This window comes from Peromyscus maniculatus, chromosome 1, assembly GCF_049852395.1.
Source record: "Peromyscus maniculatus bairdii isolate BWxNUB_F1_BW_parent chromosome 1, HU_Pman_BW_mat_3.1, whole genome shotgun sequence".
Classification (NCBI taxonomy): Eukaryota; Metazoa; Chordata; class Mammalia; order Rodentia; family Cricetidae; genus Peromyscus; species Peromyscus maniculatus.
In genome coordinates this window covers 79,488,762-79,504,851 of record NC_134852.1, presented here as the reverse complement: position 1 = coordinate 79,504,851, position 16,090 = coordinate 79,488,762, and the positions used below count along the sequence as shown (strand labels likewise).

The window sequence follows — 16,090 nt, the reverse complement described above, 5'->3', positions numbered from 1 at the left end:
AAGGCCGGTGCAGACTTTGAGAAGTCTCTAAAGCAGAGTCAGTGTAAGCGAAGAGCAACATTTGCCATCAAGGTAAAGGGCAACATGCTCGTGTGTGTGTGTGTGTGTGTGTGTGTGTGTGTGTGTGTGTGTGATGGGCTACTGGGCAAACAGCTGTCTTGTGCACTGACTGGGTAGGGCCAAGGTCAAGGCACCCACCAGCCTAAACACTGAGCTTTACTAAGCATAGCCCTGGGACGAACAAGGGGCACTTTCTGAGGACCACGACAAGAGAAAATGCGTGCTGGGCAGACTCTATTGCCAAGTCAGTAGAGGAGGCCATCCAGGGCGTGTAGAAAGGCTGAGGGAAGGGTTGCCCTGATATGTCTAGGGTAGGTGGGGTTGTTATGAGCTGTAGGCAGGGGTGGAGAGAATGCAGAAACAAGAACACAGAAATGTTGAGGTGGACTGGATGGGATCCGAAGACACACAGGATCCTCCCACAAAGATTCCAGTCCGCCTACAGTTGGACACTTTTTTACCGAGGCATGCAGCAAGACACTCAAGGCTGAGAAGTAAAGGGATTTCAAAACATGTTTCCTACAAGAGAGCTCCTGGGGGAAACAGAACAGGCAAGGTAACACAGCGAGAATCGAAACTGACCTCTTCTGGCCTTAGAGACCGGAGATAACTTTTGAGATCCCCACGTGTCATTAGTTCCATGATGACTAGGGTAGGCTGGCCTTGGGACACCACACCCAGCAACCGGACCTGGAGGAATCAAGAAGAGAAGGACTTCAGAGGGGAAGGGCAGCCCACGTGATGACTTATGCTTCCTGTGGCCAGGGGCGGAGTTCTGGTGAGAGGGTGGGGCCTCCACCTCAGAGGTCTGTGGGTATCAGGAATGCAACAGGGAAACTATCCATTGGGTAGAAGGCAAGGCAGCCATCCCAGAGCTGTGACGAAGGCCACAGAAGTGGCCCTAGGGATGCTTTCTGTCTGTGCCTGATCCTGGGGTGTCAGATCCTCTTACCACGTGGTGACAGTTGAACTCCTTCATCACCGAAGCCTCATTGAGAAACTCGATTCTTTCACGCATACTTGCAGCCTCATTGACGGTCTTGATGGCTACTCTGGTTTCAGGCTCATCCTTGACCACACCCTTAGCCACTCCTTCATAGACCATCCCGAAGGACCCTTGTCCAAGCTCCCGGCTCATGGTGATCTTCTCCCGAGCTACCTCCCATTCATCGGGCACATACACTAGAGAGGAAGAGACGGGATTGAAAAAGGCATGAAAACAGCCCTTATATAGACTGGAGAATACGAGAGACTGTTCTCCAAACCCATGAAGGAAAGTATCGAGGCACAATAGAGTCCAGGACAGGCATTCAATCTTGGAGGATTCCATGACACTTTGAGGGTAATACCAGCATCTAAGAACCGGAAGGAAACTATGAAACCCAGAAAGGAGGAAAGAAAGCAGTGGTTCCCCTGTCCTTCCTTGGCAAAAACAACAACAAAAACTCAATCAAACAAAATAAGAAAGCAAATTAACCCCAAGAGACAGAGAAAGTAGGATTTTTTGCCCATCTTCATCATGGGATTAAAACGAATGGCAGAAAGAGCAGTAGTGGGGAATGGACGGGAAGGGCAAGGACCAGAGTGTGTATGAGAATAGCTTATCTCCTCCTTCTTGGATGAACCTAGAGGTGAGAAGTATCCTCTTCACACTAGCTATCAGAGCACCAAGCCCCAGGGGAGGGTTTCTGAGAACTTGAATATGGCTGCTCCAATCGACAGGGGCTGTAAGTAAAACTTACATCCTATTTCAAAAACTTGTTTAAAACAAGCCAAAAAAAAAGTTTTAGAAGATTTTATTTCCTTATTGACTATTATTTTATTTATTGGTTTTTCAAGACAGAGTTTCTCTGTGTAGCCCTGGCTGTCCTGGAACTCTCTTTGTAGACCAGGCTGGCCTATTTTTATTTATGTGTACATGTCGATCTCTCTCTCTGTCTCATGTGTTTGGATGCCTGGGGAGGCCAGAAGACAGTGTTGGGCTCTCTGGAGCCTGAGTTCCAGGTAGTTACGGGCCTCTTCATGTGAGTGCTGGGAACTAAACTGGAGTTCTCCAGAAGATCTGCAAGTACTCTTTAAGACTAAGTCCTTTCTCCAGCCTTGTATTCCACAGACTTGGTTAGAAATAAGTTTTAAAAGATTACTCTTCTATTATCACTGACTGTTGGATGTATTTAGATCGAATGAGAAGTGTAACTAGAAACCGTTCCCTCGGCTCGGCTTTACACTAAAAAACATGGCTACAGTTCATGTGGCAGCACACACCTGTGATCCCATCCCAGCACTGGGGGACGGAGGTTAGAGAGGCGGCTTTGAAGAGAGCCTGGACTACATAGCGAGACCACGTCTCAGAAAGCCAAGGGGACATGTCCAGGACCACTGTGCTCATCAGACCCTCTTAGGTCACGCACCTCATTCCACCCGTTCCACAGCCACGCTTGACAAACCCGATATGGCGGAGATGGAGAAACTCAGTCAGTCAAAACTGAAGAAGGCAGAGACTCGAGAGAAAATCCCTCAGCCTTCAAAAGAAATGGCAGAAAAGGAGGCGAGCAGGAGCATGGCAGAGGAGCACGCTGCAGGAGCGCCGTGCGCACAGCACACACGGTCTGCTGCTTGCTTCCCTCCCCTTGGCTGCTCCCTTCTGGAAACTGCAGAGAGGCTGGATCAGGCTTTAGTGACCATGCTGTCCCCTTTCACATCCAAGCACCGAGGCGCCTGCCTTCCCCATCCGAAGGGAAAGAGACGAGCTTGCACATGGATGAAGGAAGAAACAGGGTGGGAGGCAATGGGAACTATAGTAAAAATCCAAAACAGTTGAAAGTGTCCTGCAGGTGGTAAAATGCAGTTCAGTCCCAGCATTGCTGTTTTACTGTTCAAGTGATCTGAGTTACTGGAACGCATAATGTTTTTTAAAAATCCATTTTATGTACACGGGTGTTTGGCCCGCAGGTATGCATACAGTGCCTGTGGGGGGTGGGGTTGGGAGGCAGAAGACTGCACCAGAGCCATGGAGCTGGAGATACAAGATGGTTGTGAGCTGCCATGTAGGTGCTGGGAATCAAATCAGGGTCCTCTGGAAAAGCAGCCGGCGCTTTTAACTTCTAAGCATAATTTTTAAAAATAAAAGTTTTAAAACCTAGCCAAAGAAACAAAACCAACCCCGGAGGCTGGGGGCTGCAGGTCGGTGGTAGAATGCCTGTCCAATGTGGGAGAGGTTCAGGACCCCACTGCGGGGGATCTCCAGTGAGACACCAGAGCTCTGGGACTTGGTGGTGACCCCTTTGGACCGGACTCTAACCTCAGGGTCCTCCCTGACAGGAACCTGAACAGAATCCCTTCTCCAGCCTCCACGTTTGGTTATGTTTGATCTGGTTGAAGTTTTCGGAAGAAAGGAGACAAAGAGAAGGAAAGAAAAAAGAGGAAAGCTGGTAAGGAAAACCAAACACAAGTTCCACTCCACAGCTTCAGCGGGTAGAGTAAGAAGGGAAGTAACATTAAACGAACACACGAGCCCTGTAAGAAGAACATTCATCCCACGAGAACCATCACCCGGCATGGACACCAACACCCCTGTCTAAAGGAGGGTGCTCGGCGGACACTGCCTGGAAGCCAGAAGGAAGTCCTGGCTCAGGGATGGGACAGGGAGGGGATTGCGGCTGTGTTTGCTTTTATGCTTTTACAAGACAAGCTACAGCTGCAGCCGAGAGGCCGCTAGCAGGCCACCCCAGTGACTCTAACGCCCATGTATCTCAGGGCACTTATCTTTAAGTGATGCCTTAAAGGAAGAATGGTTATTATAAATCTGGTGTTGGGAACACCACCAATTTATATGCTGAAGAGTGTCACATACATATCGTGTTGGTTTGAATAGGAACGGCCCCCACAGGCTCATATATTTGGATACTTGGTCATTAGGAAGTGGCTCCACTTGACAGAGATTGGGAGGTGTGGTTTTGCTGGAGGAAGTGTGTCACTGGAGGTGGGCTTTGGGGCTTCAAATGCTCAAGCCAGGCCCAGCGTCTTGTTCTCTGCCTGCTGCCTGTGGACCTTGATGTTGAATTTGCAGCTGCTCTCCAGCACCAGGTCTGCCTGCACGTCACCATGTTTCCCACCATGACAGTAACGGACTAAACCTCTGAAACTGTAAACCCCAATTAATTGTCTTCCTTGTAAGAGTTACTGTGTCGTGGTGTCTCTTCACAGCAGCAGAACATTGACTAAAACATCTACTTATCTATTTAGTCATTTATTCCTATGAACCACCACGTAGTTCAGGCTCAACTAGAATTTGCTATGTAATCCAGGTTGGCCTTGAATTTACAGTTTTGCCGCCTCCATCTCCCCAGCTCTTGGGTTACAGGTATATGTCATTATACCTGGCTCCTACGCACATTTTTGTATTTCATGGCCCATACGCATCTGGTAATTTCTCAACTAGGGTTCTGTCCGCCATCGGACTCTGACAGCTTGTGACTCTGCAGAGGTTGATCTTGCTTAGGAGAGCAGAGGAAATAAGGTCTTTTTTTTTTTTTTTTTTGGTTTTTCGAGACAGGGTTTCTCTGTGTAGCTTTGCGCCTTTCCTGGAGCTCACTTGGTAGCCCAGGCTGGCCTCGAACTCACAGAGATCCGCCTGGCTCTGCCTCCCGAGTGCTGGGATTAAAGGCGTGCGCCACCAACGCCCGGCCGAAATAAGGTCTTTATACACTATCTCTAAGTAAGGATGGGGGTCACTGTCTCCATTTATTATCTCCAAGGATCCAGGCTAGCTTTTAACAGGAATTAACTATGTGGCTTGCTAGAGAACATGGAGTTAAAGCCAATCACATCCATTCTTTGGGAGGCCCCTGAAGTTAATGCCTTCAAACCTCCTTCTAAATTCAATCCAGCAGCTGACTTTAGCCTGCGTACCTCAGCGTCACCAGCCGGAGTGGTTCATCAGTGCGTACAATGTTATCAGTGCTTTCCTGTAGGGGATTCTCAGTGCGCTCCTGACAACAGTGACATGCAGATTAGCTTCGGGAGAGAGAAGTCTTTAAACACCTTCGAGCTGCAATGTCACTCTGTAGTTCTTTGAGGAAAACCGCTTGGGCGGGGCTTGTCAAAAGGCCAAATAAATCAAGTTCAGATGAGGTGACAGGGTTCTCACCTGTTGGCCTGGGTGGCGACAAGTCTGTTCTTGCTTTGTTTTGAAGGAAGGAAAGACTATTTCTCTAACTCCACCTCCCTTTTCTCTTTTACAGAAGCAGTCGTTGGCCTGGACACCATGGCAGCGCGGTGCTGGCTACTTAGGAGACTGAGATGGGTGTGCGTGTCACTGGAGCCAGCGGTTTGAGGACAGCCCGTATAACGGAGTAAAGGGTTGCGGACATGAGGCAAATGTCCTAAGTTACACAGTCAAACCTGCTCTGTTTATTTTTAAAGGAGAAAGATCTTTTCCACAAGTAACTATGCTCTTAAGGGTGGTGCAGGCCCTCCTAGGGTATTTTCTATGCTTTATAGACATAAACATATGCAAGGAAAACCATACATATTTACACAGTGCTTTTAAATTACCCAAGCACTTCTCTGTTTTTTATATTTGAGCAGGATACCCAATCAGAACAATCCTATTTCTTTTCTCCTGCACATCTACTTACACTTCGGCAGCAAGAAGGCAGCAAGAAATACTTCTCCTGAAGATACTCCACCGAGCTCACGCCCTGTGTATTCACTGCGGACCTGGTCTACCCCTCCTGTGGCCAGCCTCCCTCTGTGCCCCGACAACCTCATAGTCACATCACACCATCAGGATTCAGGGAAGGGCTGGGGATGCCCCCTCGCCCTGACTTCCCACTGTTCAGCTGTGTGAGCCTGATCAAGTCCTTCTCAGACATTCTTTCCTGGCCTGCATCTAGACAGGCATGAGAAACACTACAGGGACTTAGAGAGGAAAATGGGATGGTTTCCGGAAAGGCCCCCAACTTAAGGACTGCATTACAGGAATCCTTCCCAACTTACCTAAAACGTCTCAAGTTGAACACTAGGTAAAAAAGAGACAGTTAAAAAGACAAAAGAAAAAATAACCACTAGGCACAACCAGGTTCCAAGTCAGTAATTAAGTGACTTTCATTAGTTATTGCCAAGGGGAATATAAATGGGGGGTAGCTGTATGACCCCAATCAGGACATAAGAACAGAGGGATTCCGAGATCATACATAGCTACACAGTGCTTACTGGCCAGGGAACAACCACTCAGAACTGCCTGGTCAGCGGCAGCACGGCCTTCAACAGACGACAGTAATTAGTGTTTCTTTCACTCTGCTGTAGGATTTCAAGCAACCAAGTGAACCGATTACTAGTCCATCCATATGCATCTCTACAGCCTGGTTTTCACTGGGGCATCTCAGAGTCCCAGAATTTTTGACAAAGTCACTGAGTGCTAAAAATGTTATTAAAAGACAAAAAGGAAATGCTATCAAAGGCAGATCACTTCAAAATTATGCAAAGCTTTTATCCAATTCATGACACCCGACGGCTCTCATATTCCCCCACCCTGGTCAGGATCCTTACCATCAGCGGCGCTGAAATACTCAGGGTTCACAGAGGCATACAGCACTCCATTGCCCAACCTGCTGTTATTTCTGTCAAAAAAGATGAAATTCAGGTCAACAACCCCATCTCTATACATTGCTGTGAAAGCTTTCATCTTTTTTTCCCTTCCTGATTCATGACTTATCTTGAGAAAGAGAAGGAAAGCATGCTCACGGCTAACGGGACCCTTATCTGCACTCCTGATTCAGACCCTCAGCTGCTTTGGTGGCCTCAGATTAGAGCTTTTAAAGGAACGTTTGTTTCTTTGCTTCATGGAAATAACAAGGCTCACTCGATGGGAGGGCTGAACTGGCGTGCTTGGAGAAGCTCTTCACAAGCCAGCAATCTGTGTGCCAAAACAGCCAAAACATCGGTGGTGGTGCACATCTTTAATCCCAGCACCCGGGAGACAGAGGCAGGCGGATCTCTGTGAGTTCGAGGCCAGCCTGGTCTACAAAGCGAGTTTCAGGACAGCCAGGACTACACAAAGAAACCTTGTCTCGAAAAACCAAACAAGGGGAAGATGGGTCCTGAGAAAGAAACAACCCCCCCTTTCCTGCCATTAATCATTAGGAAATGCTTTTTTTTTTTTTTTTTTTTTTTGCCTCTGGAGAATGTCTGTCTAGGAATTCAGGTTGTCCAGTCTACACAGTATCCCCGCGCCCCATAGATGATCTATGGTCAAGTTCAAATTATCAAACCAGCTGGCTACAACTACCACCTTCTGCTGGCCCAGACACTCACCTCTTTCTATGGAAGACATACAGCATGATTACCAGGCCCCCCACAATCAGCAGGATGGCGACCGGCAGAGCAATGATCAGATGCATGAAATTCTCATATGTCGCTGCAGAAACAAGAAGAAACAAGAAGGTGTCAGCTGGTGAATAATTGGCTTGGCTTGTTGTTTTTATCTACGGTTGGAAGTTTGATAAAAACCATTTCTGAAAAAGTCTTTATTCCCCCAACACACACTAGGAATCTTCAAGGTAGTATCAGGACTAGCCCAGCAAACAAACTGAATTGTTCGGAGAAACAGGTAAATAAATAAAGACTGAAGTATATACTTCTTTTAAGTACTCTGTATTCTGAAACAGCTCACAAATGATGGCCTGAAGGCAAGTGATTTTTGTAGGTAGTTTCGTCCAAGTGCATACATTTGCTGGAGTAAAATGAACAGGCTCTTACACACACACTAACTGCTCGTGTTACGCTGATCTTTAAGAAAGTTCCATGGGCCGGGCGGTGGTGGCGCACGCCTTTAATCCCAGCACTCGGGAGGCAGAGCCAGGCGGATCTCTGTGAGTTCGAGGCCAGCCTGGGCTACCAAGTGAGTACCAGGAAAGGCGCAAAGCTACACAGAGAAACCCTGTCTCGAAAAACCAAAAAAAAAAAAAAAAAAAAAAAAAAAAAAAAAAAAAAAAAAAAAAAAAAAAAAAAAAAAAAAGAAAGTTCCATGGACAGCTTGCTCACCACCACCCCTGCCCCCTACACTGAGATGATACTCAGTATGCAGAGGTGGAGAAATGTGAATATACCCTGGGCAGGAACGCATGAGAAAAAGAGGACACGGGGAAGACAAGGGATGTCCCTTCAGGAAAAGCCCTTTAGCCAGAGTCTTGAGGGAGAAATGTTTGCTTTCCCTCAGGTAAACAGCCTCTCATACAGAGAGATGGCAACCGATGGAAGGCAGCTGAGGAAGGGGTTTGGTTCAAGGTCAGTGGTTTCCATTCCATTTTGCAGATTAAGAGGAGTGAGCGACCCAGCAATAAAGCCTATGAACGATCCACAACAATGACCAGGGCATCAAGATATCCCTGAGTGTCCAACAGTGGCACTCACATCTTAGGGTAACCAACAGCTGGGTAACTGGACTTGGGGTCTACTCAACGGGAGGAAATTCTTGCCTGATACTGTAAACCCAGCTACTCTCTGTGACCAATGAGGTCATGAACCTTGGAGAAGAACCCTACTACTCCTTCCCTAAACCGGTATACTTTCTAACCGCATTCTAAATACTTATACCCACAGAAGTGCAGCTTGCAGTCCTCAAAGAAGCTGCTTCTTTTTTTTTCTGCAGATGGAGAGCATTAGAGAAAACTACACCTGTTCAAAACGCAGAACAACGGACCGTGGGGTACCCATTTCCAAGTGAGACACCACAACCCCTCTAATGAAGGCTCATGGAACACTCCAGCAAAGTGGGTGGTAAGAGTCTGAGAGACAGCCAGCACATGCACTGAGGACAGACAGGTCCCGGTCCCATTGCCTGGGGGCCTCCCAAACCATGCAAGCTAATCGACTGTCTCACTTATCCAGAGGGCCTGATCCAGTTGGGGGCTCCTTAGCTATTGGTTCATAGTTCACGTGTTTCCACTAGTTTGGCTATTTGTCCCTGTGCTTTTTCCAATCATGGTCTCAACAATTCTCGCTCATACAATCCCTCCTCTTTCTGGCCGTGGATCTCTGCATCCGCTTCCATCAGTCATTGGATGAGAGTTCTGGCATGACAGTTAGGGTGTTTGGCCATCCGATCACCAGAGTAGGTCAGTTTGGGCTTTCTCTCGACCATTGCCAGTAGTCTATTGTGGAGGTATCTTTGTGGATTTCTGCGGACCTCTCTAGCACTTTGCTTCTTCCTATTCCCATGGGGTCTACATTAATCATGGTCTCTTTTTCCTTGTTCTCCCTCTCTGTTCTTGGTCCAGCTGGGATCTCCCGCTCCCCGAAGCTCTCTTTCCCTCGACCCTTGCCCTTCATTACCCCCCCCCCCACCTTCATGTCCAGTTTGCTCATGTAGATCTCATCCATTTCTCTGTCGTTGGGCCATCCCTGTGTCTTTCTTAGGGTCCTGTTTTCTTTGCTCAGCCTGGGCAAAGGGAGGAGGTGACTGGACCTGCCTCGATTGAATCTACCAGGCTGAGCTGAATCCCCAGGGGAGTCCTTGCCCTGGAGGAGATGGGAATGGGGGTGGGCTGGGGGGAGGATTCGGGGGGCTGCTGGAGGAGGGAGGACAGGGGAATCCGTGGCTGATATGTAAAATTAAATTAAATTATAAAATAAATTTGAAAAAAAGAGTCTGAGAGACAGATCACTAGGGTGTCTGCGGAGATGGTACCTTTTCTAGACAGGAAAGCAGCATACAGGAAATCTCAACGACACAGTTACCTAAACAAGACCTGCACAATGACACCACCAGCTGCCATGCTTACTAGGCTGGGGGAAATCAGACCCCACCTACTAGATGAAAAGCTACATACAGGCAATGCTAGGAGAAAGAGAATCAGTTTTTTCCAGGCAACAGGCTCCCTGATAGGTTATCCAATACCAAGGGGTCAGCCCTACACACACATACATACAAATTAACACTAAATGAGCTTGGCAAGCTGTATTAATATATGTAAATATATATGTGCGTGCTGTGTAACAACAATAATTAAAGTGGTCACGTGTTTGAGAGGGAGGGGGACATAGGAGGAGTTGGGGGAGAGGAATGGGTGGAGATGATGTAAATAGAGTACTCATGTAAGAAATTCTCAAAAACTGAAACTAAAACATTAAAAATTAAAAAAAAAAAACCATACACACACACAAAAGCATCAGTAAACTCCTTTAAGGCCAGAAGCAAGCTGATCAGATTCATGTATTGGGGAAATGGGTGTGTGTGAGGACAGACTGGGGGACCCTGTGCATTCCCAGGTTTAGGAGGAGTTAGGGGAATATACCATTCTCCCTGGGTATGTTGTGGATGGCTTAATTCAGAGCCAGGAAAAAATCCTCTTCTATGAGGAAGACCAGAGAGCTGACCTAACTTTCCCCGGGGCTGCATTGGCCAACGGCAAGTTGAGTTCTCAAGTGAGAGCCTGGCCCTCCTGCAGTCCTTGCTCAGAAGAGCCCCAACACAAGAACAAGGAGGTCCGAGCTCATGGGGGTAAGCACAGCAACAGAGAGGCCGGATTCCAGATATGTATCAGAGAGAATCCGTAAGCCCTCAGTTACAATGGAAAAACAAACAGAATTAGTGGCTGGAGAGAAGTTGAGTTCTTATCTGACCAACCAATGGAACACTGATAAGGAATGTGAAGGGTATTTCGATGGCAGCATTCTGGATTTCAGGTTTGTTTATAAGAAGCCTGTAGTAACTAATGGACACCCAAGCAGATGTGTCTATACCAAGGCTGATGGGATGGCTTTGTGGGTAAAAGCACTTGCTGGGTCACTCTGAAAGCCTGAGTTCAATCCCCAGAACCCACTGAAAGGCAGAAGAGGACCAACTCCTTAAAGCTGTCTTCTGACCTCTCCATGTGTATCATGGCAAAAAAGCCCACAAGCGCACATTGCACACACAGTAACAGTAAATAAAAAAATAGAAATGTCTGCTTGGAAAGGAGCTGGGCACTCAGTGGAGACATCTTCATGGACTATAAGTCACTCACCAAAGGTTAGTACATTTCTAAAAATCTATTTACTCTTGAACTATTACAAAAGCTGAATTCATTTTTCAAATTAAATTTGTTTTTTAATCCAGTATCTTTCAAAATGAATGAGGTTCGGCACCTTCCAATTCAAAGGTGTCCCTGCGAGATGAGGAGCTCACAGCTTTTCTTTTCCCCTCGACAGTTCTTGGTTTTGTATTACTGATACCACCGGTCAGGCTGCGCTGTGTTCTTTCTGAGCCTCCCATCTCAACAGGGACAGAGAGAAACTGGAACGCAACCAGAAGAACAAAACTGCTAGATAATTGTCTATGCAACTGGTCCTGAAGAAAAGGCTGGAAGACCTGAGAATGCTTAATCCGGAGGGGAGAAGGCTAAGGAGGAATGTAATAGAATTCAAGCACACAGAGTTCCTTAAAAACAGCGGGTGGTCAGAGTTTTCAGGGCACCCCTCCTCTGAGGATTACACACAGGGAAAACACACTAAACCACAGCAGCAGAGTCTTGCTGGAACCCAGGAAAACTTGCCAGCAGTAAAGAAAGGTAGCAAGCTTCCATGTCAGGTCTGCCAGCTTCCATGGAGAAAGCCCATCAGAGGGCTTCTGAGATTCCCCAGTGGTGTCCCGGGCTCAATGTTACAAGCACCGGCAAAGGCAGCTACAAGCTTGCTCGCTCTCTCCTAAGGAAAGCCAGGCTCACTCAGCTCCAGAAGCTAACACTGCCACTTCGGAGAACACAACCAAATAGACCTAGGCTGTGCACCCTGGGATAAGCGGAAGGGTGGAGAAGGGTTGGGGGGACTATGACCAAGCCCGGGACAGACTTGCAGAAATAGCAGGGCTCCAGTGTTGGGGTGGCAGCATAGTGTACTGTGGTAAGAGGGCAAATGTCCCCCAAAGGCTTGGATGTTTAGGGCTTGCTCGCCAGCCCAGGGCACTACTGGGAGGTAGTGGCAACCTCAGGAGGTGGGCCTTAGGGGAAGGAAGTTAGGTCTTTTGAAGGTAGGTGTCCTTTGAGAGAACTGTGAAACCTGGCCCCTTTCTCACTTTTGGAGGTAAACTGCTTTGTGTCATCATGGACTTCTTGCTTGTGATGTTTTGTCTGAGCACAGACCAAATGCAACAGAGCCAACTGACTACAGCCTCTGGAACCGTGAGCCAAAACAGATCTTCTCTCCCTCTGATTATCTCAGTGTTTTGTCACAATGGAGAACTACTGCAAAATCACTATGGAGAGAGAGCTACCGTAACATCACAATGGAGAGAGAGACAGAGCTACTGCAACATCACAGTGGAGAGAGAGAGCTACTGGAACATCACAAGAGAGAGAGAGAGAGAGAGAGAGAGAGAGAGAGAGAGAGAGAGAGAGGGAGGGAGGGAGGGAGAGAGAGAGAGAGAGAGAGAGAGAGAGAGAGAGAGAGAGAGAGAGAGAGAGCTACTGCAACATCACAGAGGAGAGGGAGCTACTGGAACATCACAGTGGAGAGAGAGAGAGCTACTGCAACATCACAATGGAGAGAGAGAGAGAGAGAGAGAGAGAGAGAGAGAGAGAGAGAGAGAGCGAGAGCGCGAGAGAGCGCTACTGCAACATCACAGTGGAGAGAGAGAGCTACTGCGACATCACAACGAGAGTTAGCACATAAGCTAACTGGTGAAGACTAGGCTTCCTGGAATAAATGAGGAAATTCAGATCATAACTGACAGAATTCTCTATCTCATTACTCTTAAAACACCTAACTCTAGGCCCAGCAGCAGCAGCAGCAGCAGGAACACAGAACCTTAGCTTACTGTTTATAATTCTATTCACCTCTGTCCTTTTGTTACTTGTCACTAGGAGGATTTTCAAGTGTATCTTTCAACACCTGGAACCAACTAGGTGGACCATCAGAGTTTTAACTCACTTAAAATTATGTATGTTATACATACATACTTACCATGCACAACATTAGTTTTGAAGCATGTGTACACTGACTTAGTTAACATAAGCATCAACTCACATGGTTACCATTTTTACGGGGAATTAACACTTTGCAGTATTCAAGGCTGCTTTATAAACTATAGCATGTTACAATTCATCGAATTTATTCCTTCTATCTACCTGAAATTGTGTATCCTTTGACCAACACCCCCTAAGTTAAGTCCCCTAGGTAACCTGTGGGACTGTCTGCAAGTCCCCCCTTTTAGATTTACTTTACATGTAAGCGAGGTCATGTGGTATTTACCTTTCTGCATCTGGCTTATTTCATCTACTGTAAGGCCCTTCATGGTCCTGTGTTGTTGCAAACATCAAGATTTCCTTCTGTTAATGGATGTACACTCTGCTATGAACATGCACCACATTAGTCACCCACTCATTGGCTGGTGGATACTTAGGTTATTTCCATTGTTTGCTTATTGCAAGAGTACATAACTTTTTGACAGAACTGACTATTTCTTTGGGATGGGGATTGCTGGATCTGTTGAGACCTTGTTTGAATCAAGAATCCGGAGAAGACCAGTAGGGATGCAGACACTAGGAAACAACAATCCCCTGACCCAAGATTCTAGCCACTAACCAAAGCTGAGCTGAGATTTTGGTGGGGTGCAAAAGGAATTCATATTTGATCCTACTGGATTATTTGTTTATATATTACAAATATGAAATAATCTAAAAAAATTTGGTTTCCAGGAAGACATGTAAAAATGGACTATGTACAAAATTTCACCAAACAAAAGTCTAAATTTTCACGGTCAAAGCAAATATGCAGCTCTTGTATTTAAACATTTCACAACACTTAGTTTTGCACCTGAAATCGTCACATAGAAAAGCCTTCTAAGGACCCTGTCTTCTCATGGGTTTGAATGAAACTGGTAACACTATCCACCAGTCTCTGTGCAAAATACCGAATGTATTATCTTTCCACGTATATCGGTGGATGAAGAGTACATCTGTTTTTTAACCATTGTACAGATGCGGGGAGGAGAATGCCTCTGCCTGGGATGCTGTCCTGCAGATGTCTGCTCTAGAGCAGACAGACCAGATGATCCCTGGGTTTCTTTTGCCTTGTGATTCTGAGCGTTGGCTCTGAGCCTTAGCCAGCTTCACTGACTAGGCAGGAGACGGAATGTTCCACTCAACGCTTTGCAAAATGCCTCTACACATGAGTCAGGGTGAAAGCAAAGTTATCTTCTAGCTCCCCAGAGGTTGCTCTACCCTCTTCTGGCTGGTCACATGAGATAAGGACCCAAGGCTTAGCATCTTCCCAGGCTGAGATTCCAGATAACACACTGGTTCCTTAGTGTGACACTGTCTAAAACCTGCCCAGCTCTGGTGTGAGTGTATGTGTGTGTATGTGTGTGTGTGCGCCCAAGCACACCAAAAATAAGTAAATGTCAAATGTGTTCCTTTCTGGCTTGCCACCTCGTTTCTTCAAGACAAGGTCTCTCGCTGAACCCAGAGCTCACCAATGGGCTGGACTGGCGGCTAGCAAGCTGCACGAGCTTTACTGTCAATCCACTGAACAGTGAGGTTCCAGAAGCACACCACCGCTCCTGGTTTTGATGTGGAGGATCTGCACTTAGCTCCTCAAGCAGGTACTTTTCCCTGATAAGCCATCTCCTCAACCTGGCCAGCTCTGTTCTAACAGAAAAGCAGACAACTTCAGAAGCCCAGCTCTGGCCCAGCCAGGTATGGTGATATTTTATTTGTGCTGAAATGTGATTTTATTTGTATGTTAATAAAGTTACCTGGGGGTCAGAGCTAATAGCAAGCCATAGCAGAAGTCTGGCAGTGGTAGCACACACCTTTAATCCCAGTCACATGACAGGCAGATCTCTGTGTGTTCAAGGACACAGCCAGCATGGAGACACATGCCTTTAATCTCAATACCAACCACAGAAGACCTGGAGGTCTGTACAGACAGGCAATGATGAGGAGGTCATGTGGTTGGGTTTACAACCAATGAGAAGGCAGAACAGAAAGTCAATAAAAAGACAGATACACAGGAAGTAGGTCTCTTTCTCAGGGGAAGGACAGCAGCGGCAGTGAAGAGTAAGAAGGCAGTTGGTTTTAGACTCAGCTCTTAGCTACTGCTCTGACCTCTTGGGCTTTTAACTCTGCATTTGGCTCTGTGATTCTTATTTAATAAGACCGTTACATCTACAGCCAGGTTTGAGTTTTACCATGCCTCTCCCTTCTAAGACTTACTCTTGCCGGGTGTTGGTGGCGCACGCCTTTAATCCCAGCACTCGGGAGGCAGAGCCAGGCAGATCTCTGTGAGTTCGAGGCCAGCCTGGGCTACCAAGTGAGCTCCAGGAAAGGCGCAAAGCTACACAGAGAAACCCTGTCTCGAAAAAAACCAACAAAAAAAAAAAAAAAAAAAAAAAAAAGACTTACTCTTGGCTGGTACATAGAAGAACACAGGATCCGTCCATGACCCATTGCCAGAGAGAGAAGTGGCTTGAATCCGGGCTGTGTAGTTCCCTGGGTTTAGCCGGTTAAGCTTGGCCCCTCCATACTTCCTGTAGTCCTGTCTGGACACACATTCCCGCTGATCCTACGGAAATGGAACATAAGTGTTAATTTCCTACCAGTGTGAGCGAAGTCTGACACCTGCTAGCTCAATTCACCATGCTGGTAACTCCAGCTGCCCAACATCTGCCTAGCCATCGTCCAGGTCATCAATATAGAGGAAGAAATTACATCTGTAAAGGTAGTCCTCAGGGGGCACGCAGAAAACTCTATAATCAGTCATGTTTGTATTTGAACAGACCTCCAGAGGAGTAAGAAGTTATCAAGATGTGTCTAGTCTGTGGCACAAGGCCCATCTACAAAGAAATTGTTTATAGGTGAAGTACAGCCAGCTCCTAACACTGTGGTTGCTACTCCACAGAGCCTGGATTTCTGGGAAGACTCTGATCCTCACTGACTGACCACCTTTGTGCCGTCTATTGAGGGAACCAGCAGAGCAGTGAGTGACATGAGATAACTTGTGATCTCAGTGCCGAAACACACGCAGGAGCAGGCCACAGTCCCAGCCTTAC

The 16,090-nt window shown here is 47.0% G+C and overlaps 1 protein-coding gene across 2 annotated transcripts in view; it reads right to left on the bottom strand.

Moving 5' to 3' along the window:
- Igf1r (insulin like growth factor 1 receptor) overlaps positions 1 to 16,090 on the bottom strand; it is a 300,024-nt gene that overhangs the window by 26,990 nt on the left and 256,944 nt on the right. For both annotated transcript variants that reach the window (XM_006984420.4, XM_076544807.1), the window contains 5 exons: positions 15,444 to 15,603; positions 7,378 to 7,480; positions 6,613 to 6,683; positions 1,013 to 1,242; positions 643 to 750 (listed from right to left, as the gene is read on the bottom strand). In XM_006984420.4, coding sequence (XP_006984482.2) covers positions 643 to 750; positions 1,013 to 1,242; positions 6,613 to 6,683; positions 7,378 to 7,480; positions 15,444 to 15,603 — 672 coding nt within the window. The remainder of the gene's footprint in view (positions 1 to 642; positions 751 to 1,012; positions 1,243 to 6,612; positions 6,684 to 7,377; positions 7,481 to 15,443; positions 15,604 to 16,090) is intronic.